Source organism: Aegilops tauschii, chromosome 6 (assembly GCF_002575655.3).
Source record: "Aegilops tauschii subsp. strangulata cultivar AL8/78 chromosome 6, Aet v6.0, whole genome shotgun sequence".
Taxonomy (NCBI): domain Eukaryota; kingdom Viridiplantae; phylum Streptophyta; class Magnoliopsida; order Poales; family Poaceae; genus Aegilops; species Aegilops tauschii.
This window is the reverse complement of record NC_053040.3, coordinates 25,182,134-25,205,334: the sequence shown is the minus strand read 5'-3', so window position 1 is coordinate 25,205,334 and position 23,201 is coordinate 25,182,134. Positions and strand designations below refer to the sequence as shown.

The following is a 23,201-nucleotide window of genomic DNA, read 5'->3' as shown; positions in this document are numbered from 1 at the left end:
CTTCTCCGGGAGACTAGTCTTGGAAAAACACTTACCCAACCACGTCAGGTGGCTATCACTACTAACTAATCCTATATACATAAGAAGTTCATCCCCACTATCTTGTTTATCTTAACGAGCAGCCTATACACCTAATCACATACACCATCTTCCATTTAAATATACATGCAAGTCATCCACATCATCAAGCACATGCAACCAATAAAGCTTTAACTTTCCACTTGCTACAACACACACACCCTTCACATCATCAAGCACCATGCAACCATTCAACTTACCATTTCTCACTTTCCACCACATGCAAACCCTCCACATCATCAAGCACATGAAAATGATCCACATTATTGATTTGTTATTTTTGTTTCTCAATAATAAATAATTAAATTTGAATGCATGTATCTGCCCTTGATTTACCTCTAGGATCGATGAACGTGGTATGGTAATACTTTCATATATTCTAATATTTAGCAACACACGAGGTGTTATCCAGTCCTCCAAAACGCACACTTCCCCTACTAGCACGCTGCATTCTTTCCGCACCTGGCAAAAGCAAATGAGACATAGTTGGAGCAAAACGATATGAAGGGTCACCAGACATGAATGGAGAAATGGCTAAGGAAGGTTGCTCGATGGAGGACGAAGAGAGGTTCGATGGCTTATTTTATAGGCTCGGATAATGAGTGCTATGGCGAAAAAATAAGCGGGAATGATGAAGAGAGATTCGATGTGCGTGGGAATCAACATTGCTTGGGAACCAATCCCTGTCGTCGGCTGGAGCACATTCGGCACAAAAGGCGATGCCAACCATGCCAACAACCGACAGGAGTGTAGCGCGTTGTCTAGTCCTGAGCAGCAGCAACAGTATTGCCGCCATGGTGCATGGCGGCAGGATCCACGTCATAGGGTGCCACCACAGCTTGTGGTGGTGGGGCCTACCTCTTCCGTTTTCTGTTCCCATCAGACTTGGGAGTCGTTCTGCTCAACATGCTGTCACGGGCTACGGCGGAAGGCCCTGCCACCTCCAGCTATGGCGGCAGGTGCTATGTGTCGGCTGTAGGGCCTAATGCCTTGGTAGTTTTGTCAATTATGTTCAGGGGTGGTCTTTTTTGTTAATATGGTCGCGCATGTGATCCAATATGCCAAAAGTTCTTAATAAGACAAGTAGATGGGAATTTTATGCCTACAATATGATTAGCTATTTTTTATTGGCTAATGTCCCAAAAATTAGAACGTACCCAACTAATGTTTGAATAAATTTGTACTAGTCTTTTTTTAGCAAGGAGATAAACATATGATCCTTTATTTGATCACCTAGCTACCTATGATGACATATACATGTGCCATACATTGCTTTCCATCCGAGTGCTAGTTGGCGCATGAACTATGGAAGCATCACCATATAGTTGCCCCATGAGAAAAAGTAGGTTCAGACACCTTCATTTGTTTTCCCTCTACAATGAAAACATCAGCCGGTGGGCCTCATCAAGCAAATGAAAAAAAATAGGGTACAGATGCATCTACTCTAGTTTTTATACCTTTTATCTTAGGACCACTCTCTTTTCCTCCCAAGCACGTGCCTCCTCCTGAAAATCCCATAGTACCATCCGAACCAAATTTTTCTGACATCCGAGCCTACATGGTCTGCGGGGCATCAGTTTGAGGCTATGCATTGGCCATGCCCTTAGTTCTTCTTTGGGAATAGTGCTAGTTATTTAATTTATTACAGTATGGACATGAAAAATAATGAGTTGAGCTGGCTCACCAAATTTTAAAATGACCGCTAAAGGACTGCGCAAAAGCATCGCATACGAATGAGAAGGCCTCTATGTGGACAATCATTTATTTGTGAATATCTTGTAGAAAATAATATGTCCTAGAACGGTTTCAATGTAGATAAAGGCTCTCGACCAACCACAATGTATAGGACACGCTAATCAATTTTTGGATCTTTGCGATTGATGGAGAAAGCTCGCTCTTTGCTTCAAGTGTTTCACTAGTCTTCTCTCCTATAAAACCGTGTGCCTTGTTAGCAGAAACAAGCTAGAGAAATGGAAGGTAGTGCAGGTTAGCTAGGAAGTAGCAACATACATGCATATGTAGAAATGTAGTGAACTTGAGAATAGGAGACATCAGGATGCCAAAGCGTAGCTCAAAAGGAATATCCAGTAAGGCGCGGTGTGCTGCTCTGGCGTGTCACCGCTAACCAACGGCCATGGTAGGCATTTGGTATTTTGTGTTCTAGCCGCCATCAACGTGTTTGACTAATGGATCTACGAAGACGTGCAGTGATCCTGTATTTGGGAACAAAATTTCTACCGCTGACGACAGTCACCGCTGACCGTCGTCGGCTTCTTCATTCATACATGCTGCAAGGTAGGCCGTGTCGGAGCGAGCAGAGGCGGCTAATTGCCACGAGGAAAGGGAGGAGGAGCAAAGCAATCTGCGTGGTACAGGTGGAGATGGAGATCTACTTGCTCCAGCGCGCTGGCTGTACCCGGTCGGCGTCTCTCTTCTCTGAACGATTCCTTCTCAACCCTTCCATATTTACCTGACAAGGAAAACAGAACACCATGACACACAGTTTTGGTTGAAAAAGAAGATGAAAGAAGGGGAGCGGAAAGAACAGACCGGCCGGTGATCCTTCTAGTGCGACTTCAGAGAATTAAACTAGAAGAAAACACTACTGAAGGAGCTGTTGGCTGACATAAAAAGATGGCTTCGCCCGGGTTCGAACCGGAGACCTTCAGTGTGTTAGACTGACGTGATAACCAACTACACCACGAAACCTTTTCTGGTCTACTTTCGATTTATAACCCTTTTGTTCGGAACATTCACGCTGGAGCTTCCCCACCGCAAGTTATCAGGCACTTGATCAGTTTATTTACAGTATCAGTATTCTCCAGGTCAGACAGTGGCTGATGGTCACAAGTGTCACAATCTTTCTGGTAGTTGACTCTTTTCGATGGGTCCGGTGAGTTCTTTTGTGGTTCACTGGGTTGTTGTGGAGTCGAAGCCGCTGTGGAATGAGTCCAACTGGTGATGATGGTGGGCACTTGATGGCCGCTTGCGGTGGGCCCAGTTGGTGAAAGTCATGCATATTTCCCTTGCGATGGTTGTAGACAAAGTCGAAGCTGTCGGTCGCTAGCGCGTGTGGCCTGTTGTTGGCATGGGCCATCATGGGTTGTGTACAACTATTTGCGGGTTGGATTCGGTGGGGCTCTACTATGAAGTCTGGGTTCGTTTGTTCGCGGGCAAACAATGATGATGATGTGCTTGCGGCCTCTTCGATGGTTGCCTTTTTTTTGCTACTCTACACGTCAAGTGACCAGTTGGTCGATGTTGGGCACTGTGTGTGGGTTGAATTGTGTTGGTTTTAGCCCAATTTTCTGCTAATTAACCTAATAATTTATTATTTATTTATTTATTATTAATGAAAATGGCAAAATAAATACCCTGCCCGCCCTTGACCCCCGCATCGCCGAGTCGGGCGACTCAGGGAAACCCTAGACGCCGGCGGCCGGCACCCATCCTCCACCTACCCCGCGTCGCTGCTGGTGGAGGGCTGGCCGACGAAACCACTGCGGGCCTTGGGATGGCGCGGTGGGGCTATCTTTCCTTCTTCCCCCGCCAGATCTGGTTTGGCAGCGGCGAAGGCTGCCTCCCCCGGCTTCCCCTACTTGCTGGCGGAGTGGGTGACCTGCCTCGGCCGAACTTCCCCTGTGGTGGCTCACTGTCCGCCCCGGATGCGATTTGGACGCCCTTTCCAGCTGATTGCAATGCTCCGTCCGGCCAGCCATGGTGGCCGGTTGAGCCCTGCTAGATGCGGCTCCACCCCCTCCCGACCCCCACCCACCCCTCTGCTCGAGCTTCAGGGTCGCCTCTTCGCGAGGCGGCCATGGAGGCTGTTGGATGTGGTTGTTCCCGTCGGTGGTTGCCTTTTGGACCGGTTGGGAGTTTGGCTGCGTGCAAGACCACTTCGACGACGACGACCACCACCACCATCCCCTCCAGAGGCGTCTTCAGCCCGGTGGGCATGGACCTGCGTCCATTTCCTGCGTTCACGGCCGGCCGGTGCGGCTTTGGACTGGACGAGCCTCGGGAGATGCGCTCTTTTCGGCCCGTTGGCTCATTTGGCTCTTTGGCTCCTCGGCGTCTCTGCACCACCACCACCCAGCGGGTGCCTTGGTTGGCCGTTCATCCCGGCGCATCTCTACGTCTCTGGCACGTTCCGGAGCTGCGTCCCCTTCCATCTCCTTTAGCCCATCGGCACTCATGCTGCCCTGGTCCCCGTGGCCCGGATCTGTGCATCCTTCCAGATCTTGGCTTGTCCGGGGCTACGGTCACCGTCCCATCCCCGCTGCCTCTCATTCCGCGCAGCCACACATCCTCCCCCTCCTCCGGAGTTCTCACGTCCAGCGATGCCCGGTGCCTCCTTCAGCGTCGTGCGTGGTTCCCCTTCCCGCAGTCGCAGCTCCGGCCTGTGCCCGACAACCTCCTCTTCGACAGTGTTCCGATGGCTTGGAATTGGCCACGGCTAAACTCCCTACATCTTATGCTGGCAGCGGCGACACCCGTGGGTGTCGTCCCCTTCTTGAAGGCGCTGCCATGGCCGTTTTATGTGCCCTCTTCGAGCATTGGGGGAAACTCTAGGTCCGGGTTTCCGGATTAGATAACGATGGTGTCTAGGTGTCACTATTCTCCTTTATGAAGGCGTTATCTTGGTTGCTCGCGGCATCCTCGGTGCTGGCTTCGGAGTTTTGGTCGGCTAGTTGTTGACTGGATTGCTTCTCCAGTTGGTGAGTTTAGCCGTGTTCTTCGTTGTTTGGGTTGAGCATGTTATGTCTCTCCGCTTCGAGCATCATGTTCACGCTCCTTATTTCCATGTCATGTGTTTTACAAACTCATATACTCATTCTAACTTCTTCTATCAAATGCGATGATTGTGTATTGGCGAAAAATAAATAAACGCATCCCCAGTTCCCCACCCGACTCCTTTCTTCTTCAAGAAAAAAGAACTCATTTCCCTCTTGCTTGCGCGTGCTAGCGGTTCCCAAATCCCACCAGCGCCGCCACAAGCCGCCGGTCGCCGCTCCCCCAGATCCCGCCGTCGCTGCCCCCTCGCTTACTCCGTAGTGCACGCATCTTCCGCCGGAGGCCGCCCCACCTCCCCCGTGGTGCAGAGCATCCAGGCGGGACGCCGACGCCCTCCCTCTTCCTCGACGCTGCCCTCCTCGCCACCGCCCTCCTAGACATCCCCTCCTCGGCAACGACCCGAATCTGCCTCCTCTCCAACGCCGGCCGCCGCGGATCTGCATCTGCCTCGTCGCCGGACAGTGAGCTCCTCTTCCACTCTCGTGCGTGCGCTAGCTGCTGCCGCTTGAGCTACTGATGTTGTGCTGCTGCTTGTGCTACTGCTCTGTTGTGCCATGGATGGGTGGTTCTGCACTTGTGCTGCTGCTAGTGGCTGCTGTTCTCGGAAATTTGTCAATTTTTCAATTGAAGCATGTGTACACAGTGGGGGCATTTTCCCCCTAATACACAGCGGGCATTTTACTTGGCAACTGATATTTGTGGAGATTGTGTGCATTGCTCTGTTGTTTGTAGATAGTGCTTAATGGATTTTTTTTATTTTTGATACACTAGTACATTTTACACATCGCACTAATACAGCACTCTGGCGCATAGGTGAAGTACAGATGCAAAAACAGAAATGCATCTGTAGCTGGTTAATATCCCAAGTGTTCCCTAGATGAAAGTAGAGATGCAGGTATCAATGCGAATGTGATGTGCAGTGCTTCCTAAATACTCCCTCTGTCTCAAAATATAAGACGTTTTTTGACACTGAGACAGAGGGAGTACAAGTGTTGCTTGCTATCTCTTATTTTTCGACATGCCTGACTCGTCAAAATACTGCATTGTAGCTGTGAAAGTGTTTGACTTATGCTTGCTTGTTCTTTGAGTTTTCTTGCTTACGATGACCCATTTTGTGGATGAAACTATTTTCTTTCTCCTCCAGGATGTTTCTAGCCAAATCCAAGGAATCGATGCAGTATCAGGTCATGGAGGGGAGGAAGGACATGCAAGAGTCAGACACTGCACCTGTTGTTCAAGTACCCAGAGAGCCTGCCATCGTTATCAATGGTGTCCCAGACTTTCCTCCTGATTTCGCATCTGGTTCACAACTTGCAGTAAGAGATGCCCCGCGATCTCGAGCTGATCATCGCTTTGGTGAATGGCTAGTAGAGCGGAAAGTGAGGAAGTGGTTTGGAGACAAGTACTATGCAGGGATAGTTGTCAGGTACGACAGTGGAAACAATTGGTACACCGTTGTCTATGAAGATGGTGACCAGGAAGATCTTGAGTGGCATGAACTGGAGGAGATCCTGCTACCGTTGGACATAACCATTCCACTCAACACACTTGTGATGGACAAATTCAAACATCAGAATGTTGTTCCTGACTACAGAACTAATGTTGCTAGCAATCAGATGGTGGTCAGAGCGGTAAATGGCCAACAGTCAAACAACCTACCACTACCAGGGTGGCTTCAGGCGTCAGCATCAGCAGGAGAAAATGCTCTAGTATGTCTGAAACCTAGTGATCAACCTAAGAAAAGGGGCAGGCCTCGAAAGGATAGAAGTGCATCAGGTGATATTCAACCTAAAAAGAGGGGCAGGCCTCCAAAGGATATAAGCACATCAGGTGATATTCAACCTAAAAAAAGAGGCAGACCTCCAAAAGAACCTGGAGAGAAGAGTATTGATAGGAGCAAATTAGAGACAGTCAGGGCTGAAAAACTGAAGAGAGAAAGCATGCTTCTGCGAGGGCCACCACCTGGAAGCCAGTCATTCTAATAATCAATACCACCGTTCCAATATCTAGTAGATATCTCTAAATATTCCAGTCTATGTATGCTTGCGACACTAGCTTTCAATGTACGTTGTACAACCCAACCCAGCGTACTTTTAAATCTATATTTACTATGCGACTGCTGTCATATCAAATTCTTCTCCTAGACAAGTATATCTGCATGCTGTTTAAAATTCTTCTGGTACAGTCTTTAGGAGTTCTCCTTGTGGAAATGTAACCTAGTTGTGCTTTAATTTCTTTTTCCAGTGCAAGTGCATCTGCAAGCTGTTTAAAATTTCTTTTGGAACAGTCTTACAACTTCTTGTGGAAATGGAACCTAGTTGTGTTCGCCTGGCTGAATTCTTTTGAAAGATCCTTGAGTTGTTTCACGAGTGCTGGAGATCCACAATAGATTGAAAACGCCTGTAGATTCATGTGCATGTTAACTATTGCTTGCACTACAGAGTGTTCTTGTGAGTTCTGATGTTTGAATTTGTCCATCACAAGGTGTTCAGCGAATTCATCTCACCTATGCGAGAGTTCTTGTGAGTTCAGAGAACAATTCGCTCCAGTTAGGTCTTTTTAAAGTGTGTACGAATCTACAAGAGATTTATCAGCAGATACCTTGCTTCCTGAGACGGCATCAACACCATTTTTTGGCATTTGGAGTGACTGAACCATGGCAATCATCGCGGTGAATCGCCTGCGTGCGTGCTACTAGTGGAGACGGAGATCTACTCTGTTCGCGCACCTCTCTTCTCTGAATGATGATTCCTTCTCAGCTCTTCCATGCTTACCTGACAGGAAAACAGAACACCATGACAGACAGTTTATCTGCAGCTATCTATGCAGTTCCAAACTGCCTTGAGTTGCTCTTAAGAAGATGATACGATACAACGGTGACGAACTGATAGAATTAAACTTCAGGAAAAAAAACTACTTAAGGAGCTTGGCTGACATGTGTTCAGAGAAGAACACACACAAAAAATGGAAAAAAAATATATGATTAAATGGCTTCGCCCGGGTTCGAACCAGAGATTCCTAGTGGGGTTAGCGATCAGGCAATCAGTTTATTCTTCAGGTGAGATAGTGGCTGATGGTCAATTTGTACTATGAGATACCCACGGTAGATTCTGAACAGTCTTCTAATTTCAGATCATGATTTGGATTATATCAATTAGTACTTTCTATGTCCAGAGCATATCAAATTATATGTCCAGAGCAACCAAGAACCACCAGTGCTGGTTCTAGCACAATATGAAAAACATCATTATATACCAATCTCTGTAATATAACATGCTTGTCGCAGCAACAACTTCGCAACAAGTTAACCATACAAAACACATCATATCATATATACCAACCTCAGTCGATGGCGTCACCATGAATACATACATATCTGTGACTAGTTCCGGCACAACACAATTGAACATTCATGATAAATCTCCAGGGTATTAAATTACATGTCCACAGCAAACCAAGAACCGACATATGCTGGTTCTAATACAGTACAAAAAACAGCATACCAATCTCGGACGATGGCATGCACCTTGAATGCATACATATCCTGACTAGTTCTAGCACAATACACTTGAACATCGATTGATGCATGATAAATCTCCAGAGTATTTATCAAATTACATGAGAGCAAAGAAAGAACCGGTGCTGTTGATCTCTTCCCAGCTTCTACCCATTAAGTTTACCTCGCAAGGAAGCCCAGGTAACAACCACTTGCACATAGACCCGATTGTACAGGTTGTCGCAGAGCGAGTACCATGAGACTCTCCATCTTCTCTTGAACAAGAAGGTGCAGAAGACCACCCACAGACCCATCACATATCCGGAACCAGTGGCGACGAAAAACGAAACCACGTCACCATCACTTGCATCTCGACGGCTTTCTCCTGGAATTGGCTCCGGCTGTGAACATTTCCGCGAGAGAGGGGGGCCACACAGGCCCGCGTTGCCAATATAAATAGATGCCTGGTCTTCAAGTGTTTGCAGTTGATTTCCAGTCGGTATCTTTCCTCCCAGATTGTTGAAGGACAGGTTCAGGCGACTCAATGATGTGAGAGCCGACAAGCTTGAAGGGATCTCACCAGACAACTCATTTTGTGATAGGTCAAGTGACTCCACTTGCATTAAAGCGCCAATATTCTCAGGAATTTTGCCGTTGAAGTTGTTCGATGATAGGTTCAGGTTCTTCAGTTGTACAAGAGTGCTGATCTCTGCAGGGATCTCTCCGGTAATACTATTACAGGATAAATCAAGATTCACCATGTATATGATTTCTCCTGTATATAATCTCTCTTGACCTTTTGTGAGTACCGTGAAATTCACAGTGTAGTCAACTAGTTGATTTTGACCAACACCAAATTCAGAACTAGAGGCATACTGAAGATAATCAGTTTTGTCTCTTGTTTGTGCCATGCCCGTGGGACTAAAAATGGATCTCGGTATGCTCCCCGATATATTGTTGTAGGCAAGGTCCAAATATTGAAGATTGACAAGTTTTGAAAGCTCGACTGGAATGGGACCATAAAACATATTGGATCTCAGTCTTAAGAATGATAGAGACAATAGCTTCTCCCCAATCCATGCTGGTAAAGTCCCAGAGAAGTGATTATGTCCGAGATCAAGAAAGATGAGTCTTGGGCATTTCTGGAGTAGTGAAGGAAATTCACCCGAGAGGTTGTTGTTTCTTAAGCTTAGATTGGCAATACCCAGGCCTGTCATGTTTGTGCTGGATTCGTTGACTAGGCAATCGGTAATTGACCCATTGAGACCATTTCTTGATAGATCTAACAACCTCAATGCTCGCAAACTGCACAAAGAAGATGGAATGGCGCCAGAGATCATGTTGTTATATAGAAGAAGTGTCCTAAGCCCCGGCGCTCCAAAGTCTAATGGAAGTGGCCCTATTACTCTGTTCCCACTGAGATCAAAGCTAGTTAGATTGATGGGAAGCTTCGGTATTGGACCACCAAGCTGGTTAGAACTGAAATCCATTTTGACTGCTCTCATAAATTCCATTGTTGATGGGAGGACCCCTGAAATCTGATTATTTCGGATATTGAGAAACTCTGCTGAGGAAGCTGCCATCCAAAACCAACTTGGTACCATGTCATTTATGCTTGTGTTTGATATATCAAGATTGGATAAGTGTGTTTGCCATCTAAGCCACATTGGAAATTTAGGCCCTAGCCGGCAAGACCGAAGGTGAAGCATTCTTAGACTAAAAGGAGGAACCCATGTTGGACTCACTGTGATGGTTATGGAGTTGTGTGACAAGATCAAACTGTCTAACATATCTAGACGCGATAAATGGCCTTCATGTATGACCCCATCTAGGTTATTGGAGTTAAGGTCCAATATTGTCAGCATCGTGAGCTCTCCTATCCACAGTGGCAGAGGACCAGTGAGTTTGTTATCATCGAGAGCCAGCCAGCTCAGGTTGCTTAATGCTTGTACTGGTGCAGTTGGCAGGCTTCCAGTCAGATTGTTGCCCGATAGATATAACTGCTGTAGTTTATTCCTTGAACAATTGGGTAATTGATGGAGTAATTCTGTTATACTCCCACTGATATTGCTCTTATAAGAATATAATGCCTCCAGATTACATAGATTCTTCATAGTGGATGGTATCATGCCCACAAGGTTGTTTTCTGATAAATGAAGTTCCACCATGGAGGTCATATTACCTATCTCGTCTGGAAACGGGCCATAGAAACCACAGCCCGTGATATATAGATACTTGAGGCTAGTTAAATCCCAAAACCAGTTGGGTGTGCTACGCTGATTGAACTGGTTGCTCGCAAGCAAGAGTGTTTCAAGAGATGTCAGATTTGAGAGCTGAAGAGAGTCAGGGCTAGTTCTAAGCTGGCAAGAGTTAAGACGAAGAAATTTCAGAGTTGGAAGCATGTTCACCACCGGAAGCCAGTGGACAATTGTACTGAGGTTCACCCAGGTCATGTCCAGGTGCTCAACGGAAGTTAACCGTGACAACCAGGTGATATCAGTGGAGTATATGCCATCTGAGTTGTACGCAAGATTTAAGTAGTGTAAGTTGGAGAGATTACCCAGTTGCGGCGGTACCCTTCCGGTGAACATTGACATTGATAGGTCAAGATATCTCAACTTATGGAGAGAACCAATGAACTCCGGTATTTGCATCTTGTCGAATTCATTGGAGCTGAGGTCGAGATACCGCAGATGCTGTAAACCAAGCAACGAGGAGCTTATGTTGCCTGCTAGCACCTTCCTACTGTCACTGTCGATTGTGTAACCGCTGCCTTGGAGATCGAGCTTGACAACATGGCTGGTTCTGTTGCTGCAATAGACGCCCTTCCACCGGCAGCAGTCGTCGCCCTTCCATGACGAAAGGAGGTTGGCCGGGTCTGAGAGACCTGCCCTGAAGGCGAGAAGGGCAGACCTCTCACCGGCAACACAGCTGGGGATCGCTTCGTTTGGAAGCAGGGCAGATGTGTCCTCTGTGGTGCTCTTGGCTTGAGCGAACAAGAGAAAGGCTATGGCTATCTGGATGTAGGAGAGTTGGAGCGTGTCCATGGGTGATTTTGCCATGAGTATGTGCTCTTGTTGGTGTTGGATACCCCATGGTATGCATGATATATATGTAATCCGACTCTTGGTGTCACCTATGGTGGTTATTCAATGATATGCATGCTCATGAAGTTTCCTGCCGTGTTCATTTTGGCATCTTAGGTAGCACACCAAGGAGGACTCTCGGTCTTGGAATTGAATACAAGCAACTGGAGAGTGTAGTTGCATATTATGTTTAATTAAAGCAAATGAAATATGTAATCCAAACTCTTGGTGAACCTATGTATGGTGGTTACTCAATCTCATGCATGCTCCTAAAGTTTACTGCCTTGTCCTTGTCGATCTGATTGCCATTCAATCAATCATATAACCTATGGTGGTGGTTATTCAATCATATACACCGACTGATTGCTATTCAATCGTCATATATATATAACCTGTGGGCTGTCAGGCTTGGGATTTGATTAAAGCAACTGGAGAGTGGAGTTGCATATAATCAATCAGAGCAGTTGTTGGCAACAGGGAAAAGGACATGTATGATCTGGTATTCTGGTTACGAGTGATCCTGAATGTAAATATTCTAGGAATTCTCTGTAAACAGAAGTATTGCTGTGTTAAGCCGTAATGAACGAACCTCACCGGCTGTCTTCTCTTTATATACTGAACATCCAGGTTGAGTTACAGCAGCAGTTACACGCACTTGATCATGGATAATCAAGAGAGAAGTCTAGACCTTCTATGTTCCAGCACTAAGCTCTAATTGCTCAACGCTACAATAACTCATGTTAATAGCAGCGCTAACTCATAGTTATTCTAACATTCTCCACTGCTGTATATGTAGGATGTTGATGTGTGTTCTTATAGAGTAGCACATGAATTCCATGCTTAATTACCTGACAGGAAAACAGAACAACATCGGTTGACATGAAAGAGTTCAGGGAAGAACACAAAAAAGAAATAGCAACATAAAAATACAGCTATCTTGGCTTCGCCCGGGTTCGAACCGGAGACCTTCAGTGTGTTAGACTGACGTGATAACCAACTACACCACGAAACCTTTACTGTTCGCTTTTCAATATCAGACATATTCGTTGCTTTTGTTCTGACAGAAAAGGTGACGTGGCACCGTAGTTCAGTTTTTACCGCTCGGCAACCATAACGAAAACATCAAAGCTACTGGAGATCCATCCCATCAAACGTGAGTCATTAGCAATAGAACTATGGGTTTTCATTTAACTAACATTGTGCAATTCAAGGCGATTGAGATCGACTTCAATCCTAGATACCGCGAATAACTTCTAAATCGAGGACAGCCCAAGAATGCTTAGTTCTGCAAGCAACCAGGCACTTCAACCAAGCACTATACACCACAGATGCTCTCGAGAAGGATCATACCACTTTTCTGCCAGAAAACTATACATTGCATGTTTTTTTTAACTTGGAGGCAATACATGGAACCCCACATAGAGGCAATGCTGCCCATATACATCCAAAGGTTATTTTTATTTGTAAATGTAGAGAGAGAGAGAGAGAGAGAGAGAGTTGCTAATTATGGCATACTGACATTGCTTGTATAATTCCTGTAGGTATGAATTTTTAATGTTTATCTAGACGTCCAATGCACTTTCAGTACCTGTGCATTGTGGACTTTAAAACTAGATCCTTAACTGTAACTGCTTTGCACTTTGTTCAGTTTATTTTCAAAAGGGATTTGAGATGGTGCCCTACATTTATAGTAAGTTAAAGACATTTAGTAACTCAGCTTCTTATTATCTACTCCCTCCATAAGAATGGACTTTTAAAAAAAAATCCGAACAGTTTTTCAAACTTGGTGAACGTTTTCCTAAATCTATAACTTTTTTAAAAATTCATAAAAAATATTGATGAACGTTTTTTCAAAATAGATGATTTTTTTTTCAAAATTGATGTTCCTTTTTCTCAAAATTGATGGAGTTTTTTTTCAAAATGAATGCATATTTCAAAGTAGATGAATTTGTTTTGCCAAAATTGATGGACCTTTTTCAAAATTGATGAACTTTCTCAAATCCTTAAAAAAAATCTACAAACATGAAATTTTTCTCAATTCATGTTCCAAAATATGCAAAACTTGTTGAAACCCCAAACCACTTGACATGGTGCCTTAAATTGATCCTACAAGGACATGAAAAAAAAATGAGACCATTTAAGAGATATTGAGAAATGGGCTACTCCCAAACGGACTCTTCTGGCCTAACCGAATAGTCTCCGTCGAACATGGTATTTTTGGAAATCTCAAGACTGACCCAAACTTTCGTAAGCAGGTAGGCGTGCCCATGGTAGTCATTTACGCTAGGTTTGAATGATTTACTACACCATATGCAAGTTGCGACACGTCCCGCCATTTATCGACCATTTTTTACCGAGAAAACTCCAGAAAATACAAAATTTGTCGAAAAGCAAAGCAACTTGGCATGGTGCCATAACTTGGTCATACAAGCCACTGGAAAAAATAGGGTCATTTCAAGGATGTTGAAAAACAACATGCCATGAGATGAAGCCTTGTATTTTATGAATATTTGTATTTCAATGTTTGTACTTTTTTTTTACAATTGTGTCTGTTCAATGTTTGTACAATTTTTCAGAATGCGAATGTTATAATTTATGAACAAATTTTGAAAAGGCAAACTTTTTTGAAATTTTGGAAAAAAGAAAATGGAAAAGAAACAAAAACTATCAGCAAAAAAGAGAAAGAAATAGTGGAAAAAGTCTGTTTTGCTACAGTAAGCTGGTTGGTAAAGGATAGTTCTAGTAGTTTGCGTTTTTGTAGTTAGACATTTGAGTTTATCAGTTTGTGTACCTAGCGGCGAGCGGTCGGCAGTGAGAGTTACAGGGTTTGATCCGCACATTGCCATTTCCTTTTTAATGTATTTTCCCTGTTTTCACGTGCGATAATGAACGCGGCTAGTCGAGGCAGCGTATTGTGCGTGGCACCTTCTATTTGACTCTACTTCCCGAAGGCGAACCCTATTTGCTGCCCGAGGGTGTCAAACCGTCATGGCTTTGCTGAAGCGAAGCGACCGACACAATATGCGTCGGCCCACTTTGAACGAGATACCGGTATTGGGAACCTTCTAGAAGGTTCCCTGAGCTCATCGTATTGAAGAAAAGTATTCACCGTATATTAGGAAAAAATTCACTGTGTATAAAAAGTGTTCATCGTGTCTACTAATTTTATTCAACGCGCATTTCAAAAATATTCAGCATATTTTTTAAAGAAAGTTTAGTTTGTATTTGAAAAAAAACCATATACTAGGAAAATGTTAAGTGCGTATTTTAAATTCACTTTTTAGAAAACTGTTCATATTTAAGAAAACAATATCTATTTTTTATGATTTTGAAACATTGTTGGCATTTTCAAGAAATTTTGTTGGCATTGTTTTGCAAAAGTATTGAAAAAGAAAAAACAAGTCGGATCTGCAGCTCTAAATAGTACTTTAAACATTAGCGCTGCCTTTAAACCGTACTTAGTTACTAGGCCCTCTGGTTAGCACCGTTTCCATTCATGGCCAGGTTGTGAGTTTGATACCCGGTGCAAGTGCTTTTATTTTTCGCATTTATTACGGATACGTGTCTCAAAAAAAATTAGTAATACGTGTGCGACAGACTACCGTATACTTTGTGAAATGTCTATATTGCCCTTTTATACGCTTTGTGAGGGGGTCTACCGAAGCATTGCTCTTCTCCGAAAAGTATTTCCGGATGGAGGGAGTAGATAATAAGAAGCTAAGTTTATGGCATTAGAGCATTTACCTAGGGGAATGATTTGCCTGCTCCCGTGGAAGAATAAAGAATCAAAAGTTGCCAGATTCCAGATGTCTAAAAAATGCAGACATTCAGAATCTCTGATTTATGTGTTAAAAAAAGTTTTCAACAAGAAAGTCTTAAATGAACTAGTTGGATGATGTTCTGCTTGCTCGAACTTGAGAGGTGCATTACAAGGGTCTTGGGTTCGGGTACATCTATGTCGATCGGCTGGACATATCCCATGGCTACTCGTTCTGTCATTTCTGACCGGTTCTGCTACTTTTTTTTTTTTGAGAATAGGTTGTGCTCCATTTTCACCCTACTTGTTTCATGGCATGCCTACTTGTTTCATGTTTAATTAAATTTTTGCTTACATCCTGATGAGTTAGCTTTTCGACTCTTTTTTCCACGGGTGTGGCGTTGTATTGACTCTCTGAAGTGCTTTTATTTCACTATTTCTGAATGTCGACGACCAGCACGTTTACAGAGCCAAAACTGATAAGAGTAATCCTAGCTTGTTGTAGTATAAACAGTTGAGTGTGCAAATGTGTTCTGCACAGTGGGGTGGGTTGATGGTGGGCTGCGCCTGTTGCAGCCATCAGTTCATGCAGTGTGTGTACTGAAGATGAAAAGAGAGGAGCCGGCGTGTGTTGCTGGTTCAGTTTTGAGTGAAAAAAAAGGACAGCATCTGTTGCCTGGATCACAACTGAGTCACATTGCCCTGTTTTATCCTCTGTTCTTGTTGGCCTGTGTGTATGAGTGCATTTCATCGAGCTCGTGTTGAATCCACCCAAACCGGTGAAGACAACAAAAGAGGTGGCCAACAGAAACAAATTACTTCACTAAATCCAACAAAAAAAAAGTGGCAGCATGGCAGTGCTAATAGTAGTTCACCGAGGGAAAATGATTTTGTTGACATGAGAATATAAATACTGAAGAACTTTTTTCCCTCTCAAATTTGACAGCAGGGCTACTTGGCGACTGCCACTACTCTGCCTGATGACTGGCTATGGTCGATTGGCGGCACAGGTGAGGGGACCCTAGCAAGGTTACTTCCCTGTAAAAAAACTGATGTTGTGGGAGCGTTGCTTCGGCGGAGGCTGTCCTCCAAGGAGATCACACAAGAGCCTTTATGCACTTAAGTCTGGCAATGCATATTACTTGATAAATCTTAGGAAAGAATTCGGTGATCAAGAATTCGCGATTTCCTTCAAGTAGGTCCAGAATTCATTGACCGAATCTTCTGCTTGCTTAATTATGGCAGGCAGAGATGTCTTGCAGAGTCATTTTTCATCTTTGAAGCCAAGCCAGAGCCAAAATCGTATAGTATCTTGAGCAGCGGAGTCATTGGATCCAATTAATATCTGGTGTGTTACTATGGTGTAGTTGAGAGCTTGTGAAATAATGAAAAAAAAGTAAGCTTAGTAACAACGAGTATATGCCATCAATAATTAGGTTTATATTGTCCCGTTTGATTTCCAGGACTATCTTTAACTTGTCTTACATGGTATGCACCCACCAAACAAGACAACCTGAAGATAACCCCTATCTCAAAACTACTAGCAGATCTACCCAACTATGATCTCTATTTTCTACGTATGTGAATATAAATACATACATATACACATGCATATTTTCTTATGCTTAGTATCCATATATGTATTTTCTTCCAGCTAATTTCTATGCTAACATGGAATATAGATCACCGCTGCCTTCAGGTATGCTATGCAAGGCAGGCCGCCACCCTCGGTAGCAACCGACGTCCTCCTGCTTCTGATGCTCCGGCCCTCCTCGCAGGAGAGCCACCATGTCGTCCAGGGAGACGGCCTCGTCGTCCTTGCCCAGCATCCTCCTGAGCTCCTGCTTGCTGATGACCAGCTTCACCCTCACGACGGCGCCCTCCGGGTCAGCCGCCGCGGCAGAAGGCGCGTTAGCATCGGAGGGGAACAGGCGGTGCAGCTGCCCCATGCCGCCCGCCCGGCCGTCGAGGCCTTGCTTCTGCGGCCGGAGCGCGTCTTCGGCGTCGGAGGAGTCGGAGACGGGTGCGAGGGCGCCCTTGGAGGGGGATGGCACCGGGAGCGCCTTGAGGATTTCGCCGTCGACGACGCTCATCACCTTGATCTCCCTTCTGTCCTGGATCACCAGGCAGTTCCCCATGGCCGGCGGTGAGCTGAGCTGCGGGCAGATTGGTGGTGAGCTAGGAGGGAAGCACGCGCAATGGAAAGATTACAATTCGCAAGTGCTCGTTGTGCCCGTGTCTGTGTCTGTGTGAGTGGGGGGTTGGACGGACGGACCAGTGGAGTGGGGTGGTCTATTTAAAGAACTGAGGGTAGGGAATGTCCAGATATTTAAGGGCCTATTTCACTACTGCCATTGCCCTATTTACTTTCATTTTTGTGACACAAATTATCTTTTTTCCCTTCTTGAAAGCGACATTGGGTCTTGGCCTACCTAAGTGAAGTGAAGTTGTTTTTTGTTCCTTACTGTCTTTGATCGTGGTTGACGATCCGGATGTCCTTTGGGTTAGTAATTAGGAACCATCACTCTTATTTATAAATAAAGTCTGGGTTGATGTACCAAACTCTTTAGTAGTTGTTCTCTCGCCTTGCATCTTATATATGTTCTACATGAAACTGATTAACAAATAAATAGGCAGCCAAACACTATTTTTCATAAAACGGTTAAACTTTCTTTGTGACACATAGTCAATCGCAATTTTGAATCCAGTTCAAACCTTTATGCTCGCTAATTTTATGCGCCGCCCCCTTTCCCTTCCCCTCATGGATAGATAGAGGGATTGCACACTGGACATGATGGGGCATTAGTGACAATACTAGTACCGTTCACACGTTTTAGTTAATTTTATCGAAGTCTGAATTTAATACCATATAATCATAGAATCTCAACTTGATTGATCGGTATCATCATGAAGGCCGACTATCGACTGTTAACACCAAACTTTCGCAAAATCACAGAACAAGTTATTGGGAAAACCATATTTTTTGGACAAATGGAGTTAAATTGGTTGTTGGAAGGGAACTGGAGTTGGAATTGGCAACAGCCTACCATATGTGCATGTAAGTATGAGGTCAGGAAACATTAGCATGTATGTGGGGCCCAACATCTTGGGGCAGGCCTAATCCATGTTGTGCTTTTGCTAGCTTTTATAGAATATAGTGGAGCTAAGAATCATTTGCATGTTGCCAACGTTGTAGTTGAAACATGAAACAACCAAAAATAATGTGCGCGTGTAGTGGTGATAAGTATGGGGAATTGGTTGAAAACAACCCCCGCACCTTCCATTAGCACTAACAAGTAATAACAACCCACCCATGAAATCAGCCATTGCACCATATCATTTTATATTTAATAGATCATTAATTGTTCTATAGGCCCCAAACATACACATTTCTTGTGTTATGCGTGTTGGTTTACATGGCCTTTATGCACGATATGGAAACTATTGAATTGCAGCATGATTATCTCAACATGAGTACAAAACACGGTTTGGTTAATCTTTTGAATGTATTTGACCTCTAACTCATCTTAAGACGGTTATAATTATCATGAAATCAAGCTTTATGTTTAGTGTGATTAGTTGGCCAAATTTTAGCCCATTTTTTGGTGGATATAGTTTGTTCGTGTGGGAACTTAATTTTGTTTTTTCTAGCAACATGATATGGTAAACTTTTTTCTAGCAACATGATTTTTATATGCACACAAGCAAAAGTACGAATTTTGTTTGCACAAAGTCATATTTATTTTCATAAAATAGTAAGTCTTTTCATTTATTGTTTTTCCATTTGATTGTATGGTTAGAATATAAACCCAGATGAGCGAGACTAGTAATAATGTGCCATAGCCTTTGGTTTGTCCATCATTTTTTATGTGAAACTTTTGACATACGCATTTCTCAAAATTGGCATACAATTTAGCATTGAAAATATGTTTCTAAATATTTCTATGATATATCATCCTACTCATACTTTATTTGGTTGGTTTTCTGTATATATTCTGTTTGTAAATACACGATGTACTAAATGCAAAACTCACTCCTTGCCAAATTTGGTGCATATAAAAGCACAGAAAAATTATCAATATTTACAATGACAAATCAACACCTTTCAATTCAACGAAAATATTTTCGTAAGGTGTGTATTTGATATTGTAGATGTTCATATTTTTTCCCTATAAACTTAGTCTAAGTTTACAAAGTTTGACTTTGACAAAACTTATATGCACTATAATTTGTCAAGGAGAGAGTACTTGCAATCGTTCTTTCCCAACTTTGCCTCATGTTGTGGAAGTTAATTTATAATTTCCTCATGCAAACTAACATTATTAGATTTACCATGAAAACTATCATAGTGTCAAAACGTGTCTTATATTTTGATAGAGGGAGTATTTTCTTAATGCGACAAGTGTAAATTTGCAAGATGAAATGCATCCACAGCACATTATCACAGGGCCGGCTAGAGTGTTTGAGCCGGCATGAGCCTTTTTTTCTCGTTTGCACGGCGTCAGCAGGAGACCGAATCTAGCGTAATAAGACAACAAAAGCGCGTGTCATGGTCGATCTCTCCATCACATCAAGTAGCCATCAGCACATTCCCGAGTCCCACTACGATCCTACTTTCTGTCATCTTTTCCCTGCACTTTTCTTTGTCTGCACATTTTATCTCTCTAGTGCGGCACTATGGGGATTTTGTTATCATCACGTACGGGCGACACAATAAAGTGATGTGCACTAACTTGCTCAGTCAAAACCTCTAGAGAGTGGGTACTTTCTTTTATGTTTTTTAGTTGAGAGAGTGGGTAATTAAGCACGTCCACTATGACCCCTTAATTTATGCAACATGCATGGCACATTTCATTCAACCACCACGAATATCATTTTCGGAATTGTCGTCGCAACATTTTCTGTCCCTTTTTGTTTTGTTTTTGCAACATATGTGTTGCTGATAGCGAGATATTTTTGGTACAATGGAAATTCGGGGAACCAACGGAACCAAAGCAATTACTGTAGGAGTACTGCAAATGCATATCATTTTCCTTTTGCTAGGAGAGCCTAGTTTTTTTTTTTGCGGTACTAGCGGTACCTATTTAACCCATGCCTTATTTTTGTTTATATTTTTGAACACGGTACAGACGCAAGTGCTCATATATTCGCGCATACACTTACCTTTTATAAAGTCACCATAGGCGCCTCGTAGTCGACGGGAACGTCTCGTCCCACTGAACGTGTGTCGCAGGAAATCCTGAAATAAATCCAGGATAAATGCGAGCACCAGGATTTGAACCCTGTTGTGTTGGGGACACCACTGTCCACCTAACCATCCAACCACAGGGGTTTACAAAACCCTACATACTCATATGCCTGTATACTCCCTCCGTTTTTATTTACTCACATATAAGTTTTATATAAAGTCAAATTTCATAAACTTTGATGAAGTTTATAAAAATATATTAACATATACAATACCAAGTTAGTATCATAGATTCATCATTGAATATATATTTTGACACCATATATATTTGTTATTGTAAATGTTTATTGTTTTCTATAAACTTCATAAAACTTTACAAAAAATGACTCAAGTCAAAGCTAATATGCATAGCAAATAAAAACGGAGAGAGTACTATAATCTAGTGAGAATGGTGTTTTCGCTCCTGGGAGTGCGCGCTCCCGCGTGAATAGTAAACAAAAAATATAGTAAATGTTTTAAAAAAAATCTGAAACTTTTAGTAGAAGTTCGTGTTAGTGCCGTAAGCATCCTTGAAAATTTTCATGCGAAACGGAGCAGCGATGCTTCACTGGTGAAAATAAATAAATTTAGGGTGACATTTTGGGTAACATTTGGAGTGTTTTTTTTTGCACAGGCCAAAATGGTTAATTGTTTTGCCTACAAATTTGTATGTGGCATTTGGATGTGACAAAGAACAAATAGAATTTTGTGTTGGATTTTTTTGACATTTCAAAAATATTTTCACATGCAGGAGCGCGTGCTCCCCGGAGCACCAACGGATTTCCGGTAATCTGGGGCATTATATTGTCTGGCGAATGGATCATGTGTAGAGTTTTCATTATATTATCTGACTCCTGCTCCACGTCGATCTTATTAAGTCGAGATTTGGCACTCATGTGTGCGTCAAAAGGAATTACAGGTCATGTGCTGCCATCGAAAACTCGGCGTTCTCCATATCTAGGATTCACTAACTATAAATCTTGTTGGAGAAAAATAAGCCTAGCATATGCTTAGCTCCTACTACTAGCTTGCTAGTACTCACACTGTAAACTAATATAAGATCTTTTAGATCACTTATTAATACTCCCTCCGTTTTTATTTAGTCCACGTATTAGCTTTAGTCAAAGTCAAGCTTTGTAAATTTTGACAAAATTTATAAACAAAACGTTAACATATACAATAACAAATCAATATCATTAGATTTATTATTGAATGCTTTCATATTATATACATTTGTTAAATGTTTGTACTTTTTTTTATATATTTGGTCAAACTTTATGAAGTTTGACTTCAGTCAATCTAATATGAAGAGTAAATAAAAACGAATGGAGTACTTGTGGACTGGTAGCAGATTGGTTAACGAGCATGCTTAATTTCGTAGTAAAAATGACTCCTACTTTAGTGGTAGTAGTAGACGACCGGTGGCCATAGCCTGTGGCCGGTGCATGCATCCGGCCGTCCTTTTGGCCTGCCCGTTGAAGGTTGAACGCTTTTAGCCGCGCGCGGATGCGGACCTGACCTTTATTCCTTGCCAGGAAAGAGACGGCCGGCCGGCGGGCCGTGACGCAGCGGCTCACGAATGCACTGTGCATAGCCAAGCCGCCGATCTGGTGGGGCGGCACCGCCGCAAAGACTACATAGATCGATGCACCACCACCACTCGCACACGCACACGTCGCCGTCGTCGAGAGCGACGGCGGAGGGCGGACCACGACGACGACGACGTCCGCGCACGCTCGATGGATCCAGACGGGTGGAAGGAACGACGTATGCGTGCATATACTCGCCCGCGTGCTTGGAACGAGAAACCAGCGGAAACTTGAACGGCGAGGCGTATGCTAGCTTGGGGACAAGGGCACGGACAGGAAGGACCAGTCCATGAACATTGATGACGGAGGCCGCCATCCAACTCTACATCATACATTTCAACCATATTTCAAATCATGCAAATACGATGAATTTCATATAAACCAGACGATATTCATTACATTTGAATATTTTTTGAACTAAAAACCATAGTGGACTAAGGTAAAACTAGTCTACGACCGGCGCCGGCAGATATCCATTCCCATGACACGGACACCATTGACTGATCTATGGCCGCCCATGGCGGATATCCATTGTCTTCCTTATGTCTCCTAACCCGCTCATCGAACCATCATGAGCCCCGGAGGTATATGCTTCAGCGCAAAGGGCAGCTCGCTTCTCCATCTCCGGCTGCGCAACTCATCGGAGTGGAACCACCTAGATGTGCTTTAGCCGGAGGGGAAGGGGACGACGATGGCCTTCATGGGACCCAAGCGACGGCAGTCTCTCATGTTCTACTTCTCCTCGATGATGATGGCTGGCGTGGACGTGCTGGCCACCGTTTCGTTGATCTTCGTGAAGCCGGCTTCTTTCTCCACCGGCAGGGCGCGGTTACGCGTTCATTGATGGCGGATGGCACAGCCGCAGGCATGGGAGGAGCGTATGATGTGGCGTCGTCCACGGCAGCCACAATGCTTGTGCCGCCGTGCTCCCCTACGTGCCGTCCTAGAGCAACTCGCCGCTCCTCGGCGAGCTGGCTTGGAGCGCGAGTTGCTGAACGAGGGGCCGACTTGGAGCTTCGGCCTCCGCGAGCTAGCCTCAGAGGACAGTGAGGTTCATGGCTTGTATTCGGCAGGCTCGACAGGCCACCCAGCCGGCTTTTATGCCAGAGAATCCTCATCCTGCTCGTCGGATGCCATGGAGATTGTGGATAAAATGGTGCAAAGAGGAGATGGG

At 44.0% G+C, this 23,201-nt stretch overlaps 3 protein-coding genes and 2 non-coding genes across 6 annotated transcripts; 1 reads left to right on the top strand and 4 right to left on the bottom strand.

Annotated features, from left to right (window-relative positions):
* Nucleotides 1–2,713: 2,713 nt before the first annotated feature.
* TRNAV-AAC (transfer RNA valine (anticodon AAC)) lies at nucleotides 2,714–2,787 on the bottom strand. Its single transcript has one exon. It is a non-coding gene; the product is annotated as a tRNA-Val (tRNA).
* A 2,257-nt stretch (nucleotides 2,788–5,044) lies between these two features.
* On the top strand, nucleotides 5,045–7,043 carry LOC109736150 (uncharacterized). 2 transcript variants are annotated; one of them, XM_020295369.4, is made up of 2 exons: nucleotides 5,045–5,333; nucleotides 6,017–7,043. In XM_020295369.4, the coding sequence occupies exon 2, from the start codon at nucleotides 6,018–6,020 to the stop codon at nucleotides 6,852–6,854; it is 837 nt and encodes a 278-aa protein (XP_020150958.1). In that variant the 5' UTR covers nucleotides 5,045–5,333; nucleotide 6,017; the 3' UTR covers nucleotides 6,855–7,043. The 2 variants fall into 2 exon arrangements, with proteins under 2 accessions (XP_020150958.1, XP_020150959.1); XM_020295370.4 differs by having other exon boundaries at nucleotides 5,109–5,354.
* A 1,133-nt stretch (nucleotides 7,044–8,176) lies between these two features.
* On the bottom strand, nucleotides 8,177–11,906 carry LOC109736151 (receptor-like protein EIX1). Its single transcript, XM_020295371.4, has one exon. It carries the CDS (start codon nucleotides 11,428–11,430, stop codon nucleotides 8,536–8,538), a length of 2,895 nt encoding a protein of 964 aa, XP_020150960.2. The 5' UTR covers nucleotides 11,431–11,906; the 3' UTR covers nucleotides 8,177–8,535.
* Nucleotides 11,907–12,392: 486 nt separating this feature from the next.
* TRNAV-AAC (transfer RNA valine (anticodon AAC)) lies at nucleotides 12,393–12,466 on the bottom strand. The gene has a single exon. It is a non-coding gene; the product is annotated as a tRNA-Val (tRNA).
* Nucleotides 12,467–16,631: 4,165 nt separating this feature from the next.
* On the bottom strand, nucleotides 16,632–17,485 carry LOC109736158 (uncharacterized). Its single transcript, XM_020295377.3, has one exon. The coding sequence runs from the start codon at nucleotides 17,347–17,349 to the stop codon at nucleotides 16,873–16,875; it is 477 nt and encodes a 158-aa protein (XP_020150966.1). The 5' UTR covers nucleotides 17,350–17,485; the 3' UTR covers nucleotides 16,632–16,872.
* Between the last annotated feature and the right edge of the window lie 5,716 nt (nucleotides 17,486–23,201).

Excerpts from the sequence above, each read along its gene's own strand:
- LOC109736150 (XM_020295369.4), top strand. The coding sequence starts at position 6,018 with ATGTTTCTAGCCAAATCCAAGGAATCGATGCAGTATCAGGTCATGGAG.
- LOC109736151 (XM_020295371.4), bottom strand. The coding sequence starts at position 11,430 with ATGGCAAAATCACCCATGGACACGCTCCAACTCTCCTACATCCAGATA.
- LOC109736158 (XM_020295377.3), bottom strand. The coding sequence starts at position 17,349 with ATGGGGAACTGCCTGGTGATCCAGGACAGAAGGGAGATCAAGGTGATG.